General features: G+C 36.2%; 1 protein-coding gene across 4 annotated transcripts in view; it reads right to left on the reverse strand.

Annotated features, from left to right (window-relative positions):
- Positions 1–13730, reverse strand: part of LOC149535032 (ATP-dependent Clp protease ATP-binding subunit CLPT2, chloroplastic-like) — a 46515-nt gene extending 32785 nt beyond the window's left edge. For all 4 annotated transcript variants that reach the window (XM_089803616.1, XM_089803615.1, XM_089803614.1 and 1 more), the window contains exons 1-2: positions 13492–13730; positions 13356–13391 (exon numbers count right to left, since the gene is read on the reverse strand). In XM_089803616.1, coding sequence (XP_089659742.1) covers positions 13356–13391; positions 13492–13697 — 242 coding nt within the window. In that variant the 5' untranslated portion in view covers positions 13698–13730. The remainder of the gene's footprint in view (positions 1–13355; positions 13392–13491) is intronic.
- Between the last annotated feature and the right edge of the window lie 4422 nt (positions 13731–18152).

The raw sequence follows: 18152 nt of genomic DNA on the forward strand, positions 1-18152 counted from the left end.
GAATCAATTATTGTTTGTAGTAATCAAGTTGTCCCTACTAAGTGAAGGGAAATGAGAGAGCACCCCAAAGAGTCATCTGAGATCAGTATGCACATCTTGTATCCAATAGTTCCTTGAACAACTTCTAATAAGCAAATACAAGTGCATACTACTATGCCATAAAAGCGGAAACAGACATAGTTGATTTCCCACAATTTAAAAAAAGTGATTGCGATTTACCGATCTAAATAAGAATCAGCAACATTACGACATACAGATTATTATTCTACAATCATGAAACTAGAAGAATGAGACAGAATAGAGAACACAGATATATGTGGAGAAAACATTTCTAGGTAAAAACCCCACCCTTCAAACCATCAAGCTAATGTATTATTCAGCAACAAGTTACAATACATTTTCAACCTTCACATGGAGATTTACATCTTGCTCCATTCTAGAGAAAATCCGATAGCATAACCCTGTGCAAGTAACTTCTCATCCCTCTCTTAATTCTCTACAACAATGCTTCGTACTTATAGAGTCTTCATACAAGAGGAATTTGTTTCTAAAGCGTCCTGTGCAAGTAACTTCTCATCCCTCTCTTAATTCTCTACAACAATGCTTCGTACTTATAGAGGCTTCATACAAGAGGAATTTGTTTCTAAAGCGTCTGCATTCAATGCATCTACAAATTATTTTAGAAACTTTCTTATGCACAACCCTTGCATAAAAAACAAAGCGCATGAAAATAAATCACCAAAAAACATAACCTTTATGTTTTTCTACTCCAAATTTTTCCTTGTGAAAGAATCCAACTTCATTTAGCAACTTTCCAAGAAAGCACAAATAAAACAATAAATTGTGGTAAGGCTAAGTCACCTTATCCCAACAATCTCCCACTTAATGAAGACCTTACAGAGGTCAAACTGATGAAACCATATCATCACAACCATCCATGAAACCACATAAATTTTAACACATGCTCTCGTGCTCCAACTAGACACCTGTCCAACAAGCATAAGATCATTGTGATAACAAAGGCTACAAAATACTGCCACCACTTCACTGTGCTCATGAGCTATACCAAAGCATCAAAAACATCAAATTCTTAGCCCAACACAACTGTGAAGTCATCCTTCAGAAAACAAGATAAAACATCAACCAAAACAACAACCAACTGATTGCTCAAATTCAACTAATAAACCCATGAGATTGATAATAGCATCCACAACAAACACTAACCCATCCAACCACCCATACCTCAAAGGTATCCAACATCAACAAACTCATGCCAGCAATATAACCAACTAATAAATTGCAACCTCAAGCTTTATGTGCAAACCAATCGATGAAGACCAAACACATACAAGAACTCTCATTGCATGGGTAATGTCTAATCTGAAAAATCAAAGGCGAACTGGGTCTACTGATAATAACACAAAGAAAGTGTAATCATGTAGTACCAAAGACCATCCACAAAGATATGCAAATACTGTGGCCAAAATGCTGCAAGAAACATCTCTCTCATCCAATCTCCACAACTCTCCCATGTTCTCTACATCCAACAAAGAAAAGAGATAAAGGAACCACCATGTTATCACCAAAAAACAATGAAGTACGAGTGATAACAAATGACCACAAAAAAGTGACCACCTTAGCTCCAATAAATCTCAAAAAACAATGTTATGTGAACCCAAACATCCAAGAAGATAACGAAGACCAAAGAGAGAACCTACAAAACATAAGCATGTAGCATGTCCTCCTACAAACACTTCTAAATGTCAGTTGTGCAAAGCATGATCTCCTTCACAACCCCAAGAGAAAAGCCACAACATCTAAAACTGTTCAACCTCAAGATATCAAATGTAACATGATATCATGAATCTATATGGATGTAAGCCTCTCAAAGAAGATCAAACAACCCCATTTCCCATTTCAGAAAATCAGCCCGTTATTATCTCTTATTGTCATCATAAATGAAAATACACCTTAAGGAGATAATCATGTTACCCATCTCTCACAATGAATCCTCTGAAACCATCTAACTGCAGCTCAAGATCCATGAATATGAAAGAAAACATTAAGCACCTGAAAGTAACATTGGGCAATACCTCTCAAGTAATAAACTGCCGAGTAGACCAAGATCGAGGAAGGAGAATGCTCCACCAAAATATGTAAGTCACCCTGTGACTTATCCAAGAAAAATCTCCTCATAGGTCTCTATTGAACTCACATCCAACAAAGGTGTAGGCTCCTCGGACTTTCTATTGAAATCTCATCAAGAGTATACATCTCAACAACATGTCTCTCATATCAAGAGAACTCTAGCCTCACCTAAGTCTCCAAGTATCCACAAGACCTGTAATCAATCACTCCATGCAAAACTCCATTGCAACATAGCACTATCATGAAGTATCAAGCAAATGATCAAAGTACTCAATACCAAGAAACTAAACCAAGATCAATCTCAAAGCTCCAACCATGGAATTAGGAATATAAACATGACATCATGATCTAAACCATCTCCTCCAAAGAGATAACATGCTCCATGTGATCATATCAAATAACTGTATAATGTCACAACTCTAAATCGGTAATAAAGGGAAAATCATGACATGAAAGCCACCATGGTAACATATCAAATTAAAGCATAAACAACATATTTACCAAGGACCCCTTGAATCCTAAAGCTGTCAACATCTCCCATGACACAAAGATGCCATCTCCAACTAGTGAACCAACAAATGTGAAAGACCCTTCTGCAGCAACAGGATATAAGGCATCCTCCAACATCTGCAACACTAAAGAAGATCATCCTTCACCATGTGATGGAAAAATGCAGCCACTACTAAAGCTCCCACTGAAACGTGATACCAAGCTATGTAAGCATATGAGACACCATCCCCCAAATCTGAAAATCATCCAGGTCCACACATCATACTTAGTGAAACCAAGATCTTCACACTAAAGAAATTCACCGTGCTATAGGACTCCATAACTAACTATCCAAGTACTCAAATATCATCCATCCTCTCATCCCAAAGCAACCACACAAATGCACAAGTGACCACAAACAAGGCTAGTTAACAAGTCTGCACCAACACAGAATCAAATATGGTGGATATAGATAGTCCACATCTAAGTTATCCCACTGCAATTAAATGGGTGGCCTACCCACCTGACTGTATAACTTGTAGATCCAATCATTGCAACATGAAAACCCACTATCACATTAGTGACATGTACAAATAAGATCAACGAGAATAATCATGTAGACAACATGACTCAAACACCAAATAAAGCATAAATCTAATTTGCCAATTATGTCCACATCGAGCACCATAGTTCAGGAATCCAACAAAACATCACCATAGAAATGTTAGGTGACTGATCATGTACCAACTTCTCCAAGAAGAGAAAGAAACAGAATTCCTCTCACCATGCACAAGGCATGCATGCATGTAGAACTAAAACTATCTCATCCAACAACACCTTAAGGAACTAGAGTCTAGAAAATAGCTCTTCAATAGATCCACAAAAAACCACAAGTTTTTGTTTTAGCATGCAAAACCATTTTGTTTAAGAACACCCATGCACATCTACATCCACTTGTCATCTGAAAGACTCAAAAGTCTATAAAAACACCAAACGATTGAATCCAAAATAATGGATTTTCACAGATGAGCATCATTGTAGATTTTAAGGAAAATTTATAAACCCCTCGGATCCAACAAACAAAAAATCCAAGCCATGCAAGTATAAGCATATCCAAGAGGAAAATATAGTAAAGGAACTCCAGATCCACTTGTAGACCAATTCCACAACCATTACTAGTACATGCATCTGAAAGAGATAGGCTATCTAGAAGCTTCAAAATCATCCAATGATCAACTCCATAACCTCTATACATTACAGGTAACAAAAAAGAGACACCTTCCAATACCCATGCATCAAAAATTATTCTGTTGTCAACCAAGAGCTCCAGATCAATGTTATTTCAACATGTCCAACTCTATTTTCTTTGTCTTAACCATCCTTCAAGAAATGTTTGTTGTCTCCTAAAACACTAAATCTACTACAAGACTTTCACTCATCAAAGGATTAATTATTAGCCAATTCCTTCAAAACAAATTTCTTCAAACTCTACCTACTAAGAAATTTTAATAGAAGAAATACCCAGAACTAAAAACACTGTGAAGCTTCACATGCAAGCAACATACAATTCACAAAATTGAGCTCTAATATCAATTGAAGGGAAATGAGAGCAGTCCAAAAAGTCATCTGAGATCAGTATGCACATCCTGTGTTCAATAATTCCTTGAACAACTTCTAATAAGCAAATACAAGTGCATACTACTATGCCATAAAAGCGGAAGCAGACATAGTTGATTTCCCACAATTAAAACCTGAAAGGAAAGTGATTGCAATTTACCAATCTAAATAAATTTCAGCAGCATTACGACATATAGATTATTATTATACAATCATGAAACTAGAAGAATGAGACAGAATAGAGAACACAGATATACGTGGGGAAAACCTTTCCAGGTAAAAATCCCACCCTCTAAACCATCAAGCTAATGTATTATTCAGTAACAAGTTACAATATATTTTTAGCCTTCACATGGAAATTTACATTTTGCTCCATTCTAGAGAAAATCCGACAGCACAACCTTGTGCAAATAACTTCTCATCTCTCTCTTATTCTTTACAACAATGCTTTGTACTTATAAAGTTCTCATACAAGAGGAAACTGTTTCTAAAATGTTTCAAATGGCTAGAAGGATTCCAGGAACCGTCCCTTGATCAATGTCCTTGCGGTGTCCCCTAAAAGGGCAATGTTTCTAAAAGCGGTGGATTGTGAAGGCAAAGTAAAAGATGGGCCATTTATTGCTGATATCCTAATTGAGGCCATTGAACAAGTGGGTGCAAGAAACGTTGTCCAAGTCATAATGGACAACACAGAGAATTGTAGAGCAGCAGGTTTGTTGGTTGAATCACAATATCAACATATCTTTTGGACACTTTGTGCAATCCATTCACTCAATCTTATGCTACAAAAGATTGGGAACCAAATTGAGTGGATCAAAACAGTGTATGAAGAGGTTGAGGACATACAAATGTTTGTCACAAACCACCACATGACTCAATTTCTTTTCAGGAACTACTCAAAATTGGAGCTATTGAAGGTAAATGAACTTGAACTCAAGTTAGTAATTTAATTTTTAATATTTGATAATTTATGATTTTTCATATTATACTTGTGTAATTGCCAATATATAGACTTTTCTTAGTTTTCTAAAATATGTATCTAATAGTTGTTGTTTTTTGCTCTAATTTATGTAAAAGGTTGCTGAGACCCATTTTGCATCACATATAATCATCTTAAGACGACTTGTGCAAGTGAAAGATGCACTTCAAGGTATGGTAATCAACCACAATTGGGGTGTATGGAAGCAAAAGAACACTGAAAGGGCAAACAAAATAAAGGATAGGCTATTGGTTGAGTCATGGTGGGAACATGTGGAATATCTCCTTAAGATCACGGAGCTCATTATGAGCATGCTTAGGTACACTAACATGGATAGGCCTTGCCTTGGAGAGATCTATGATGGCATAGACTCAATGATTGAGAAGATCGGGCAAGTTATAAATGAGGAGGAGCAAGATCCACAAGAGACCTTTTTCAAACAAGTGCAAAAAATTATTAATGAAAGATGGAACAAAATGACCACTCCATTACATTTGCTTGCCTATGCCTTGACCCCCAAATACTATAGCTCACAATATGGTGATCTACCAAGAAGGTTGCCACCATATAAAGATATGGAAGTGTCTGAGGGGTACCAAGCAGCATTTAGAAGAATATTTCCTGATGATGATATGAGAGATGTAATCATGGATGAGTTCATAGAGTTTGTCAATGCTAGAGGTCTAAGTAATGATGCTCTTCGTCATCGGTTCAAGAAGGATGCTCATGTTTGGTGCTACCTCCATGGCCAAAAATTCCAAACACTGCAACCCCTTGCAATCAAAGTTATATCACAAGTAAGTTTTATTTTTTTAAAATTAGCTCACTTTATCTTCAAAAGAATCATGACTAGAGAGTGATTTTAAATTTTTTATAAGATTGAATTAATTCTTTTTTAATTGCTTACCCTATGTTGTCTTTATAGGTTGCTAGTTCTTCTGCATCAGAAGAAATTGGAGCACCTATTCTTTCATCCACTCAGTGAAGCGAAATAGGTTGCAATCAAAAAAAGCAAAGAACCTGGTATTTGTGCATAACAACTTGCGCCTTCTTTCGCACAAGAGTCAAGAATACAAAGAAGGGGAGACAAAGAAGTGGGATGTAGGTGCAGAGATTGCGGACTTGGATGCTTCCACTGCTAGGCTTACAATTGATGATTTTGATGACTTTGATGTCAATACCATTGTTGCGACTGCTGCTGATCCCATTGGCCTTAGTGCAAGTAATACTGGAGGCGGAGAAGGAGATGAAGAAGATGATGAATATGAAGAAGATGAAGATGAAGATTGAAGAACATACAACTAAAAATTCCAAATTTTAATAGATTTTCATTCTATTAGTTAAACCATGAATGTGAAACAATGATACCTGAACTTGATATTTTAAATGTTTTGAATCTTTGATGTTGAAGTTGATTGAACTATGTTACTATATGATGGTATGATCATAATGATATGTTACTATTTATGGTGTTTTAAAGTTTTTGTTGTTTAAATGTGTTTATGCTACTATGCTACATTCTAATTTTAACTCATGCTTCATAAAAATGTGTGTGTATATATATATATATATATATATATATATATATATATATATATATATATATATATATATATATTACATGTTTTTGTACTAACGAACCCAAACAAGTCCAAACCCCTTTCCAAAATTTTGTTGAACTTGCGAACCGGCTCTCGAACTTCGAACTTGGAACCGAACCCGAACCGGCAACTCATATCTATGACAAATAATTTTGGCAAATTAAATACAGATTGTCACATAAAAAACCTGCATTCGAAGTGTTTTGAAAGAAAATTGGCATAATCTCACATTAAATTTTACAGACTGTCAGATAAAAACCTGTATTCCAATTGTTTTTGAAAAAAAAATGGCATGACTTCAAATCAAAATCTAATATTTGTTTTTTTTTTTCATTTTTTTCTATGTAGAAAGTTTGGTGGGGCAAAACAAGACTTGTACCCAATTGTGGAAGTACTACAATTGTGTCCTAGGGCTGAAGAGTACAAATGGAACAACCACAATCAAATGTAAGTTTTGTCCAATGGCATGGCAAGGTACTTTCACAAGGGTGAAGGTTCATTTCCTTCACATACCTAGGAAAGGTGTTGATCCTTGTTCAAATGAGAGAAGGATCTCATGTTGTGAGGATCAAGAAAGGGCTAATGGGAAGTTGTTAATCTAAGCTCCCATGTTTCAACAAAAGGGGCAACAACTGCAGCTGAAAGTCAAATTAGGGAGTCTGAGGTGGATGTGTCTTCTAGAGATGTATTCAGAAAAAATATGTTCGGAAGAGACCACATCATATCAACTTAAATCTCACTGGAAGATTGTTTGATGTGCAAGGTGAAGAAATGGCTGATGTAGCGATTGTGCAATGTTATCGTGCAAATGGAATATCATTTTGTATCCACAAAATTTAGGCAGCACTACGAAATTTTTTGTAAACTCATTATTTAAATGATCTAAGTTAGGCATTCCTAAAGATGTTTTTCAAAGGCAGTCAATTATACCTTGAATTGGTCTAAGTTTCTCATCCTACAAATGCCATTTTCGGAGACTTCCGTCAGATTTTTCTTTGTTTTTCTTGTGAAATCAGGTTTATGTTCTCTAACTGCAAGTACTCGATTTTTGAAAACCTTCGGGTCTTTGTTTTCTTTTTGGTGTTTAGACTGTTGGTTTTTGTTTTCCTTTTTGACCTAGGTCTCTTTCTTTTTGAGTTATAGTCGTTTTGAGCTATTGTAGGCTTGATTCCATGCTATATTATAAGAGAAGATAAAGAATTAAGTTACTTGCAAGCGGGGTTTGAAATCCGACTGCAAGTCATCATCCTTTGTTTAAAAGCTTGTGACATGAAATCAAAAGTCCAAAAAGCCTCTTTAGTCAAGAAGTTGGGCTGTTTATAAGTCATTGCAAATTGTTTTGAAAAGCATTCACTTGTAATGGAGAAATTAAAATCCACCATTGCATTTGTACTAACATTTTTTAGAGAAAAGCTATCATTTTAATGAAATTTTATGCATGTAATTGGGATTTTAAAGCTCAATTAAATGTCTTCTTTAAAATAGCCACTGCTTGTAAAAGTGCATTGGAACCCCGATCATACTCTAAGTTGGTGTTTTTGAAGGTATTTTTAGAGAATGCTATGTTGTACATCCATTGCAACTTTAAAACATTGTACTACTTGCAATGACATCCCAGAAGCTCAAGGTTGACCTTCCAAGGTGAAGTGATCGATTTTAATAAGAGTTGCATATATTGTCGAGCTTCTAAAGCCCGATTACATATGTTTCAACATTCCAAAACATTAAGTTACCTGTAATGTGTCATTAAAAACACTATTCATCTTTGTAGTCGTCGCTTTTAATGAAATAGACATCTTTCTCTTGTTACATTGAGGTAAAAGCCCAATAATGGGCTACTTAGTCACCATTCTGATTATAAGAAGAAAGCCTTTATAAAAGATTATTATTTATAGTCGAGCTTTTAAAGCTTGGCTACGGAAAACATCTTTTATAAAATGAAGATTGTAATGCTTATTTAAAAAGGCGATTTTTCTTGCATTCATTAATTTTTAATTGCAAACGTTTCTAACATGTATTTGATTGCACTTTCAGGCATTGTTTCCATTTCAAACATTCACTGCATCTCAAGCTTGTGACAAGAGATACAGAGCCCAGCCTAGGGCAAGTATTTTGCATTTCATTACTTGTTTCGTTCGAAACAAAGTGTGGTTTTGTTTAGAGTTGCCAATTTTGCAAGGGAGATAAGTTCACTAGTAATCATGGCCAAAAACACCAATTCTGAAGTTTGAACAAGTCTTTAAGCTGCTCATTACATTCATTTCAGTTTGCATTCAAGGCCATTAGTCAAAAGACTATCAAGGACCGGAAGTGCATTGATGGGAGTAGAGATTTGATCCATTTTTGCTTACCCTAATTGTCTATATAGAGCTATCATTTGAAGATCTTCATTAATATTTACAGCGGTAAATTTGGGGATTGTTTCCAAGTTTGTGCAAAGTTGTTTTTGTTCCAGACCCTTGCTATCACGTTTTTTAGTAATTTTTCTACATTTTTGGAGAATTCAAAGGAGGATTTTTGGCTTTAAGAAATTGAATTATTGTTCTCATTACAATACAAGTTCTTACCACAAGAAAGATATGAGTTTTTCCCCAAAAAAAGAGCTTCAAAATGCATATTATTCCCTATTTGCAATCAGATTTCAAATCTCCAGTTGTAAGTCCATTTTGTCAAGAAGAGCTAAGTTCTTCCCCTACTTGCAATCGGGCTTTCAATTGCAAGCTAATTGGTTTTATAAACCCCAACTACAACTAAAAAAGACCTTCCCTTGAATATATATGCATTCGCACATCATTTTGACACCAAATGCTTATATTCCATCTACCTGCAAAGCTCGTAAAAAAGCCTGAGATTCTTCATTGGCCCTATTGTGCAGAAGGACACAAAGCTGGAACAATAACATAACAGAGCCATACAAGATAATAAAATGATGGAGAGCATAGAATGCTTTCAAGTCTGAAATGATCATGAAAAGGTACCTTCCCACTAATGGTCATTATGATGCATTATAATCAAGGATGCAAGTTCTTATCCCAGTTCTACATACTTTCACCAAATCTAAGTACATATATCACAAAGCATTCTGTAGCAGTGCAAAAATGACAAAAGGATGATGTAGATAGGTGTTGTGTCTTGTCAGACACTTAAAATAATTTTCATTATGTATTTGTAATTTCATTTCGATAGATTACATGTAGTGTAATTGAATGTGATAGTATCACTTGCAAAGTTAAAATATGTAATCACATTGCAGGGCATCAAGACTTGGAATGTTGAATAAGTCAACTGCAGGTAGTCAGTTGTTGAATAAGTCTTGATTAGTTGGGTTTCTCCCAAATTTCGCTTTCAGCCCCTCACCTATAAATAAAGGAGGGTGGGTGCTCATCGTAATTGGCATCTTTTGGCAAATGCAAGAAAAGTCTACCAGTTTGTATATGCACTCTAAGACTTTGAGCTTGGATATCGAATAAATTGGTTTCAATAAAAGAGACAGGTCTTTTGAGACTTTGTGCCAATCCAAACTATGATTTGATGACATCTTCTTGAGTTGATTATGGCTTTTATGCTTTGTTTAAGAGGGACTTGTGCTCAACCCTGCAAAAATTGAGCTGAATATTGTGTTTAGAGTTAGAATTTGCTTTCATATTTGGACTTGCAAACTTTGAGTTGCTTATCAAATCTGAGATTAGCATAAGGCATTCACACAAGGGAATAGTTCAGACTTTGTGTTGCTTTGTTTTCTTTGTTTGTGTGAATCTCATAATGAGTCATGGAAAGATTTTGACCTTTCATGAGATTCTTGGTTACATAAAATGTTGGTAAACTCAATTTTATTCTTACATCTAATCTTCTATTTATCGGGATTATTGCTCCAACAGATACTTTGTAAATGAACTGCAATATTGCTTTAAGATTGCATTGTAATTGTAACATCTATTTTGAAATAAGTGAATAGGATGAATGACCCACCCTAATTTAGTTTAGTGTAAATAGTAGTAAGTGTTTTGGCGATTCCTTCCCTGAAAAGGAGGAGAGACTGTATCTCACTTGCTATGGTTGAAACCATTATTCTGCAATTGATCCCAAAAACTGTTGGTTGCAAAACATACACAATTTTGTGAGTTGTGATCACAATGACTTACAAAATTTCCACCCAACACATTTAAAATAGCTCAGTAATGCAACAAGGTATAAACCACCTAGGTATGACAAGCTTCACACTACTCTAATTGATTAATAAAGAAATACTTAACTAAAGGAACAAACTACACCAATGAAAAAAGTGTGGGCTATAGAAGAATACAATATTGTGATGGATGGGTTGACTAATGGTAGACACTGTCCACTAAATATCATGGTAACATACAGTAAAGGGCCTAATTTTTTTAGCGTAATATATTGTTCCAGGGAAAAAAACACAGAGTTCCTTCATAACTAGTTGTGTGAGGGCATTGAGGAGGTGGAAGCATCACATGACATCCAAGTTGATCCTAATGCTAAAGCAACAGGAATGTTGGTGAGAAAAAGGTACAAACATATATTCCGGAAACCATGACGTGTGCATTCCTTAAATAGTACTCAAATATATTTTGCAAGTTCCAACAGATTTCAGATCTGATAAAAAAAGGACAGAAACATACAAATGATCATTTGCAACCATCACCCAACACAAGCCATTTATCATAACTTTGTCAAAATGGAACTTCTCAAACCTATTTATACACAATTTACCTCTTACTTTATTCCTGTTGACCATCTTTGTGAAGTCAAAGGCGCTATGTGTTACACAATTGTTAGCGATGCGTGGTTAGCTTGGAGACAAATCTACAACAGATACTACAATCCACGTTGGAGATATAGTCCTTGACGACCATTTTTGTTGATGTTAAATTTGTTTTGGACCTTATCAAGCCCATATGTGAGGTGATCATATTTACAGATTCAGGCAAGGCATGTTTGGGAGAAGTTTATAAAGCAAAAGATTCCATGTGTGTAAGAGTGAAGAAGATAACAGATGTAAGAGGCCTTTATCTATATCCTTTGATAGAGGAAAAGTTACATGGAAGATGGGAAAAACTTTACACACCTCTTCGCTGTATTGTCTATGCCCTTAGTCCTAAATGGTATGATGTACAAGAGACCGATAAGAGGGTTCTACATCAGGTTAGAGATGCAATGGAGGGATATCGGGCTGCAATCAAAAAGATTTATGTCAAGGTGAGGATGCTTCAACTTTGGGGAGTGAGTTGAACATGTTTTCACATGGGCAAGATGATTTTCCATGAAAGCTTTATAGAATATTAAAGCAAACTAAAACCCTATAGAGTGGTGGTAAAACCGTGGAGGTGAAAATCGTGAATCGCAGTCATTTTCAATAAAATTGCTCTCACAAGTATCCAACACTTCATCTTGTGAGAGAAACTGGAATAGTTATGGTTTCATTCATTCACTAAAGAGAAAATTATTATAGTCATAGAAAGAAAAGAACCTAGTGTGCATTCATAGCTCACTTCTCTCTTCGAGATCTTAGATGCAAGCAAAATGGGATCAAATTTCAGACGATGGACGAGTTGCAGCCATTGTGGATGAAGAGGTTGAAGCAGAGCCTTATTGATTTGCTCCCTCTTATTCTACCAATAAAGGAACCTAAATTTATAAGTGATGACTATTTAAAGAGCATCTTAGCTAAGGACCTTGACATGGATGATCATGCCGTAGAAGAGTATATGATAAATCTAAGATTTGAAACTCAATTCTTATTATCAATTTATCAAACTCATTTTTCTAAATGTAATTAGATTGATACTTTGACAAAATGACATTGTCATTTGTGTACATAAACTTCAAAGTTGATGTTAAACAATATACTTTATCACTGTTCTTGTTTTGAAAGTTCAATGTCGTGATATTTTCAGATATTCTTAAATTTATTAAACGTTTCCTATTTTGAAAATTAGCCATACCACTGCCGGTACCAGCCCTCTTCTCCTAGCAACCTTGGTTTTTTTCCTTTTTTCCCCTCAATGCATAATGGGAATCTGGTTAAGGTGATTCCAGAAAGTTTCAAGTCATCATCCGATAATGTTGCAATTCTTCCATCTTTCCTCACCTAAAATTCCCCCTTGCTCTTTCAGTGGCTTGTCTAAGCTAACTATGTCTCGTCTCAGAGATCCTTCTCGTAGTAATACTATAATTAATATTTGAAAAGATGGAGTAATGCTATGTAGTGTGCTACTAAACATACGAGGATCTCTCATAGATGCGAGGCTAAGGAGAGAGCCCATAAACTTCATAGATGTGAGAAGAATTATTGTCATGTCATTTTTTTTCAAATTAAATACGATGGATACATTGGCAGCTGCCTGTTAATACTACAGTGTATGATTTTACTGGAGACACGGGTAGCGCACTAGGTTGCTTACTAGCATTGTTTGCTTTTGTTTTAAAAAGAGGTCAAATAGTGCCTTTAAGTAGCGAGATAGTGTGAGAAGGGAAAGAGTAGAAAAAATCGAATAACTTACTTTGGAGATTTCTCATTGGCGGTCCATTCTGGGTTTCTGCAGAGACACGATGATGCAGGATCCTTAGTCTTGTACATGATATATGTATCATCATTCACGTAGTATGGTAAAAGACAGAAACAGCACTGATGCTTACGCTGTAGGAAGATTCATCAGAATGGTCAGGGGTCGCTGCAAAACATATCGTACCTTTCTCGCTCTATTTGTTGAGCTAGTTAGGTTCCCAACTGAACTACTCGATTTTAATGATAGTTTTCTTCTGATAAATGTGGGGAAGGCACGATGTTGTTGCAAGGGAAAGGAGAGTGAGGAAAGTACTAAACGCATTTGGGCAGCGGCCATGGCTTCTTCTCTCCTTACTCTCCTTTTGCCGGCGAAATAAAAATTGCCCTCTTATCCCAGTTAACAGGGTACTGCAACTTGTCGGCTTTGCTGTTAAACATGATATGACCATGGTCTTTATTCGAGCGCCCATGCTATTTAGGTAATTTTCGATTATTCACAAATTTTGAGTACTTAAAATTTTTATGGACCGAGAAAATTTATACCTACATAGAAGGTAGGGAACAAAATTATATTATATTTTGGTGCAGGGTTAATAGTGAATAGCACTTACATTGGGATTGGGCATTATTAGTCCTTGTCTTATATAAGGTAAAGTACTAATGTTCTCATTACATTAGTTCTTTAATATTAGTTTCTATGGTAAGAATAAATTTTTAAGAAGTTAAAGTTCTAAAGTGTGTATTTTTAAATTCATTTGTAATAAATAAATTTATTATTTTTGATTGGTCAAATACAGATTGCTAGACATAAATCATATTTTTCCGAATTGAAAATAACAAAGAAAAAGTAGGAGATAAGAATGAATTTTATATTTTTGACATTCTTTAGCAACGTGTCAAAGTTTCAAAAACGAAAAAATTAGAAAATAGAAAGTAGATGTCGATGAATTAATTTTGTATCAGAGGCCTTTGTTCTTGTGAGGTCGTGAGAGAAGTTGGAAGCAAATGAAAGATAGCATTTTAGAGGAAACAAATTTGTGACCAACAGTTGTCGCTACCAATTATTGCAGTTTATTGCTTTTGGAAACATTTGTAGTGTATCCAACGTAGCAAGGTAAACAAGGAAATCTAGTATTTTACCTGGAGGGGTAGTTTTCTCTCTTGAGCTTGTTTTCAAGAACTAGTTATCCATGCATTTTGTATTAGTTCTAACCATTGTGAAGGGTTTTTTCTACATTTGGAGGAGCAAGAACTATGTGTTCTACATTCTTACTGCTTAAATTTAACCGTATTGATCTTAGCACAGAAAATTGTGCATTCCCTTATCTTTTTTCTTCAGCTAGAGTTGGGTAAGGAATCTTTTTTCTGATGCAATTGCCTTCATCATGAATGGCTCTTTGACTAATAGAAAATCTTCATTGTGTCTTGTCTTGTGTAGCCTAAGGAACTTATGTTGGAGGACAAACGTGGGTTGTTTATAGCATCACCCCCTTGAAGCCAAATTATAACATTTCTATCTCGCAAAAATTTACTTGGTATTTTCAAATGTGTCCTTCTTTTGATCACTTACATCAATTTCAATCTTTTTTGAAGACTCCATTTGAGCACTAGCGCCTAATTTTGCAAAAAGATTGTAGGTTGTATTGGCTTTGTCTAGGTATATTCTCAACAATATTAGGTATTTGTTTGCAGGCCTTTATTTGTACAAGTTAGCTAAGTCTCAATCTCCTTAATAACGCAAGGGCTTCATCATCTTGTCTTATAGATTAACATCACAACTCAATGTTGAGTGCAATCCTTTTTTGTTGTTAAAAAAAATCATACAATTTGTATATTTTCTCCTCTAATTTATAAATCCCTATAACACAACATGGTTGGATGTCGATAAGACTACCAACTTGGTATATCATCTAACGATAAAAAAAATTTGAAACTTGTGTTTGTATACTAATAATTTAGGCATATAGTTTGTTGGATTACCACAATCCATAACTACAATTACTGCTAACCATATTGCCATTTAGGGTTTGCAAAAACAAAGGATATTTGACAATTTTTTTTTCCTGAGTAACTTGGGAGGCAGCATAGTCCTAAGGTTCCCATAGTATAAGAGTTTGATCTTCCAATTCTCTATGAATCTAGAACATAACAACATATTCGATAGGTGAGAGAGACTGAACCTTATCCATTGGAGAGAAATGAGTTAAATTTATATTTTGCAGTCATCATTATATTTATTTACTTGTAGAAAAAAAATTGAAAAAAGAGAGGTAAATATTTATTCAATCAAAACCAAGTTATAGAGTAGAGGCCAAAGGCCCAAAACAACACTACATACTCTTGTCTTCCAGTAACAACTGCTCAATGATCTCACAATAATCAGAAGGTAACTCATCCCTACCTCTAATATCCCATCTACCCACATTCTCTGAAGCCCACTTTGCCAAACAATTTGCCACTATGTTCCATTCACGAGGGATATGACAAAAGGAGACAAAGTCCAAGGAACTACAAAGACATAAAATTATGTCTAGCCAAAGAGGCAAGCTGCCAACTAACATCCTCGAAAGTCTAGTTATTCAGCATATCCACAACAATCTGGGAATTAGACTCACAGATGATCTTCTTTCACCCTAAAGAGCATCCATGCTCAACGACAGTCTTGATAGCAAGGGCCTCCATTAGATTATTAGAATGTTGGCCCTTATAAATAGAGAAGAGAAAAACTGCATCACCATCCTTACCTCTACCTATAGCCCCAATACCAACATGGCCAAGGTTCCCCCGAGAAGAACCATATGTATTAATCTTCAAGAACCTAGCCGGGGGAGGAGACCACCTCCCATCCCGACAAACCTGTTGCTTAACAAGATGAGGTCATTTTCCAAGAGTGCATCCTCGACTATTATCCCCTAGGTTTAGATTTCTCACAATGACTTGATTACCAGGATCAATAGTTACAGACATATCACACTTTGCAAAAATAGTCTCTTGAAACCTATTAAGAATCATCTTCTACAATTGAAAGCTTCCTGATTTGGAGCCACAAAAGATTATGTGATTCATTTCCAGCCAAAGGTTCAAAAGAATAAAAATCAGCCCAACTGTCCAAGCAACCTGCAAGAAAGAAGTCTTCGCTAGAGGTTTACTCAAGTTTCCCAAAAATCAATTAGGGAGGTGGCATGAATATAGCCATGACACCAGGCCTCCCACCATCTATGCCATATCTCTCTCGAAAAAGGGCAAAGAAAAAACAAGTGGGAGGCACACTCCTCATTGTGCAAACAAAGGAAGCAAACAGAAGGTCCCTGAAAACCTCACTTGTGAGGATTCTCAAGTAAGGCATTTCTTCTGAGCCAACAAACATAAGAAAGAATTACATTTGGGCCAAGAAAAGTTGCTCAAAACCTTCTTCCACTAGTGCACTTCAGCTAAACCATGTAAGTTCCTGTCAAGTATAGCATAGTCGTGAGCCATAGTAAATTTACCTTTTGGGCTAGGACTCCAAGCCAAAATGTCCCTCCCATTAACAGAGCTATAAAACTTATTCTCCAAAGCTTTAGAAAGAAGGGCCCAATCCTCATCAGAGCCACCAACCGGCCACTCTTGAGGATCCTTCCAGCAAGTCACCTCAACCTGACCCAACCGCTTAACAGTCTTAAAATGCTCCACCTTAAACCATCCAGCATTAGGAAAAATATGACAAAGAGGCTGAAGTTGGGGAAAGCTAGAGAGAATTGGAGGGTAGCCATCCCAAGAGTCCAGCCAAAATAGAGCATCTGAGCCTTTGTTACAAATCTAGAAGAGACCCCCCTTAACAAGTTGGGCTCCCTTCTTAAGAGTGTCCCAAATACAAGAGCCTTTACCCACCAAAGGAAGCCTTGGCACATTTGAGCAATCAACACCAGAAAGTACTTATGGGTAAGAATCTTGGCCCAATCTCAATCCTAATTGTTGCACCAATGCGAGTACAACTTGGCAACCAAAGCCATGACAACTAGAGCCATCGATCAAAGACGAAGGCCACCTATATGCTTGGGCCTACACACAGACTCCCACTTGACCAGGCTCCACTTCGAGGAAAGAAAGCTAACAGACCAAAGGAATTGCTAAGATAAAGCGTCAAAGTCCCTCACAAAATTAGAGAGGGGGAACTACACACAACACCTATAGATGGGGAGAGACTGCACCATAGTCTTTAGCAAAACCATTCTCCCAACAGAAGATAACCATCTGTAAGTCTAGTGAGTAACCTTACCTGGAATTTATCCAAAATCCCCGACCAGTAGCCCCTCCACTGAGCACCCGAGGATAACAGGACCCCAAGGTACATTAAAGGAAGGGAACTAATTTGAAATCTAAGAATTCTAGCAATCCTACTCTGAATAAGCCGAGGAGTATTAAAGAAATAAATAGAAGACTTATCATCATTAATTCTCTAACCAGAGGCTTTCAAGTAGGTATCCAAAGCTTTCCTTATATTCATTGCCTTACTGATTCTAGCCATGCCCATCAACCCGATGTCATCCACAAACTGAAGATGAGAGTAGGAAGGATGATCATTTTTCCAGCTCCAACCTTGGATAAGACCCTTCCACACCTAAGATCTAAGGAATCTACCAAGACCCTCCACCATGATAATGAATGAGTAGGGAGACAGAGGGTCCCCTTGTCAAAGTCCTCGGGAGGCACCAAACAAATCTAAAGGTTCTCCATTAATAAGAACTAAGAAGGAGGACGAGGTCACACAATTAAGAACCCAATCCACCCACTCCTTGTCAAACCCAAAAGT

This window comes from Cupressus sempervirens, chromosome 10 (assembly GCF_028749045.1).
Source record: "Cupressus sempervirens isolate cs-2001-9-10 chromosome 10, ASM2874904v1, whole genome shotgun sequence".
Lineage (NCBI taxonomy): Eukaryota > Viridiplantae > Streptophyta > Pinopsida > Cupressales > Cupressaceae > Cupressus > Cupressus sempervirens.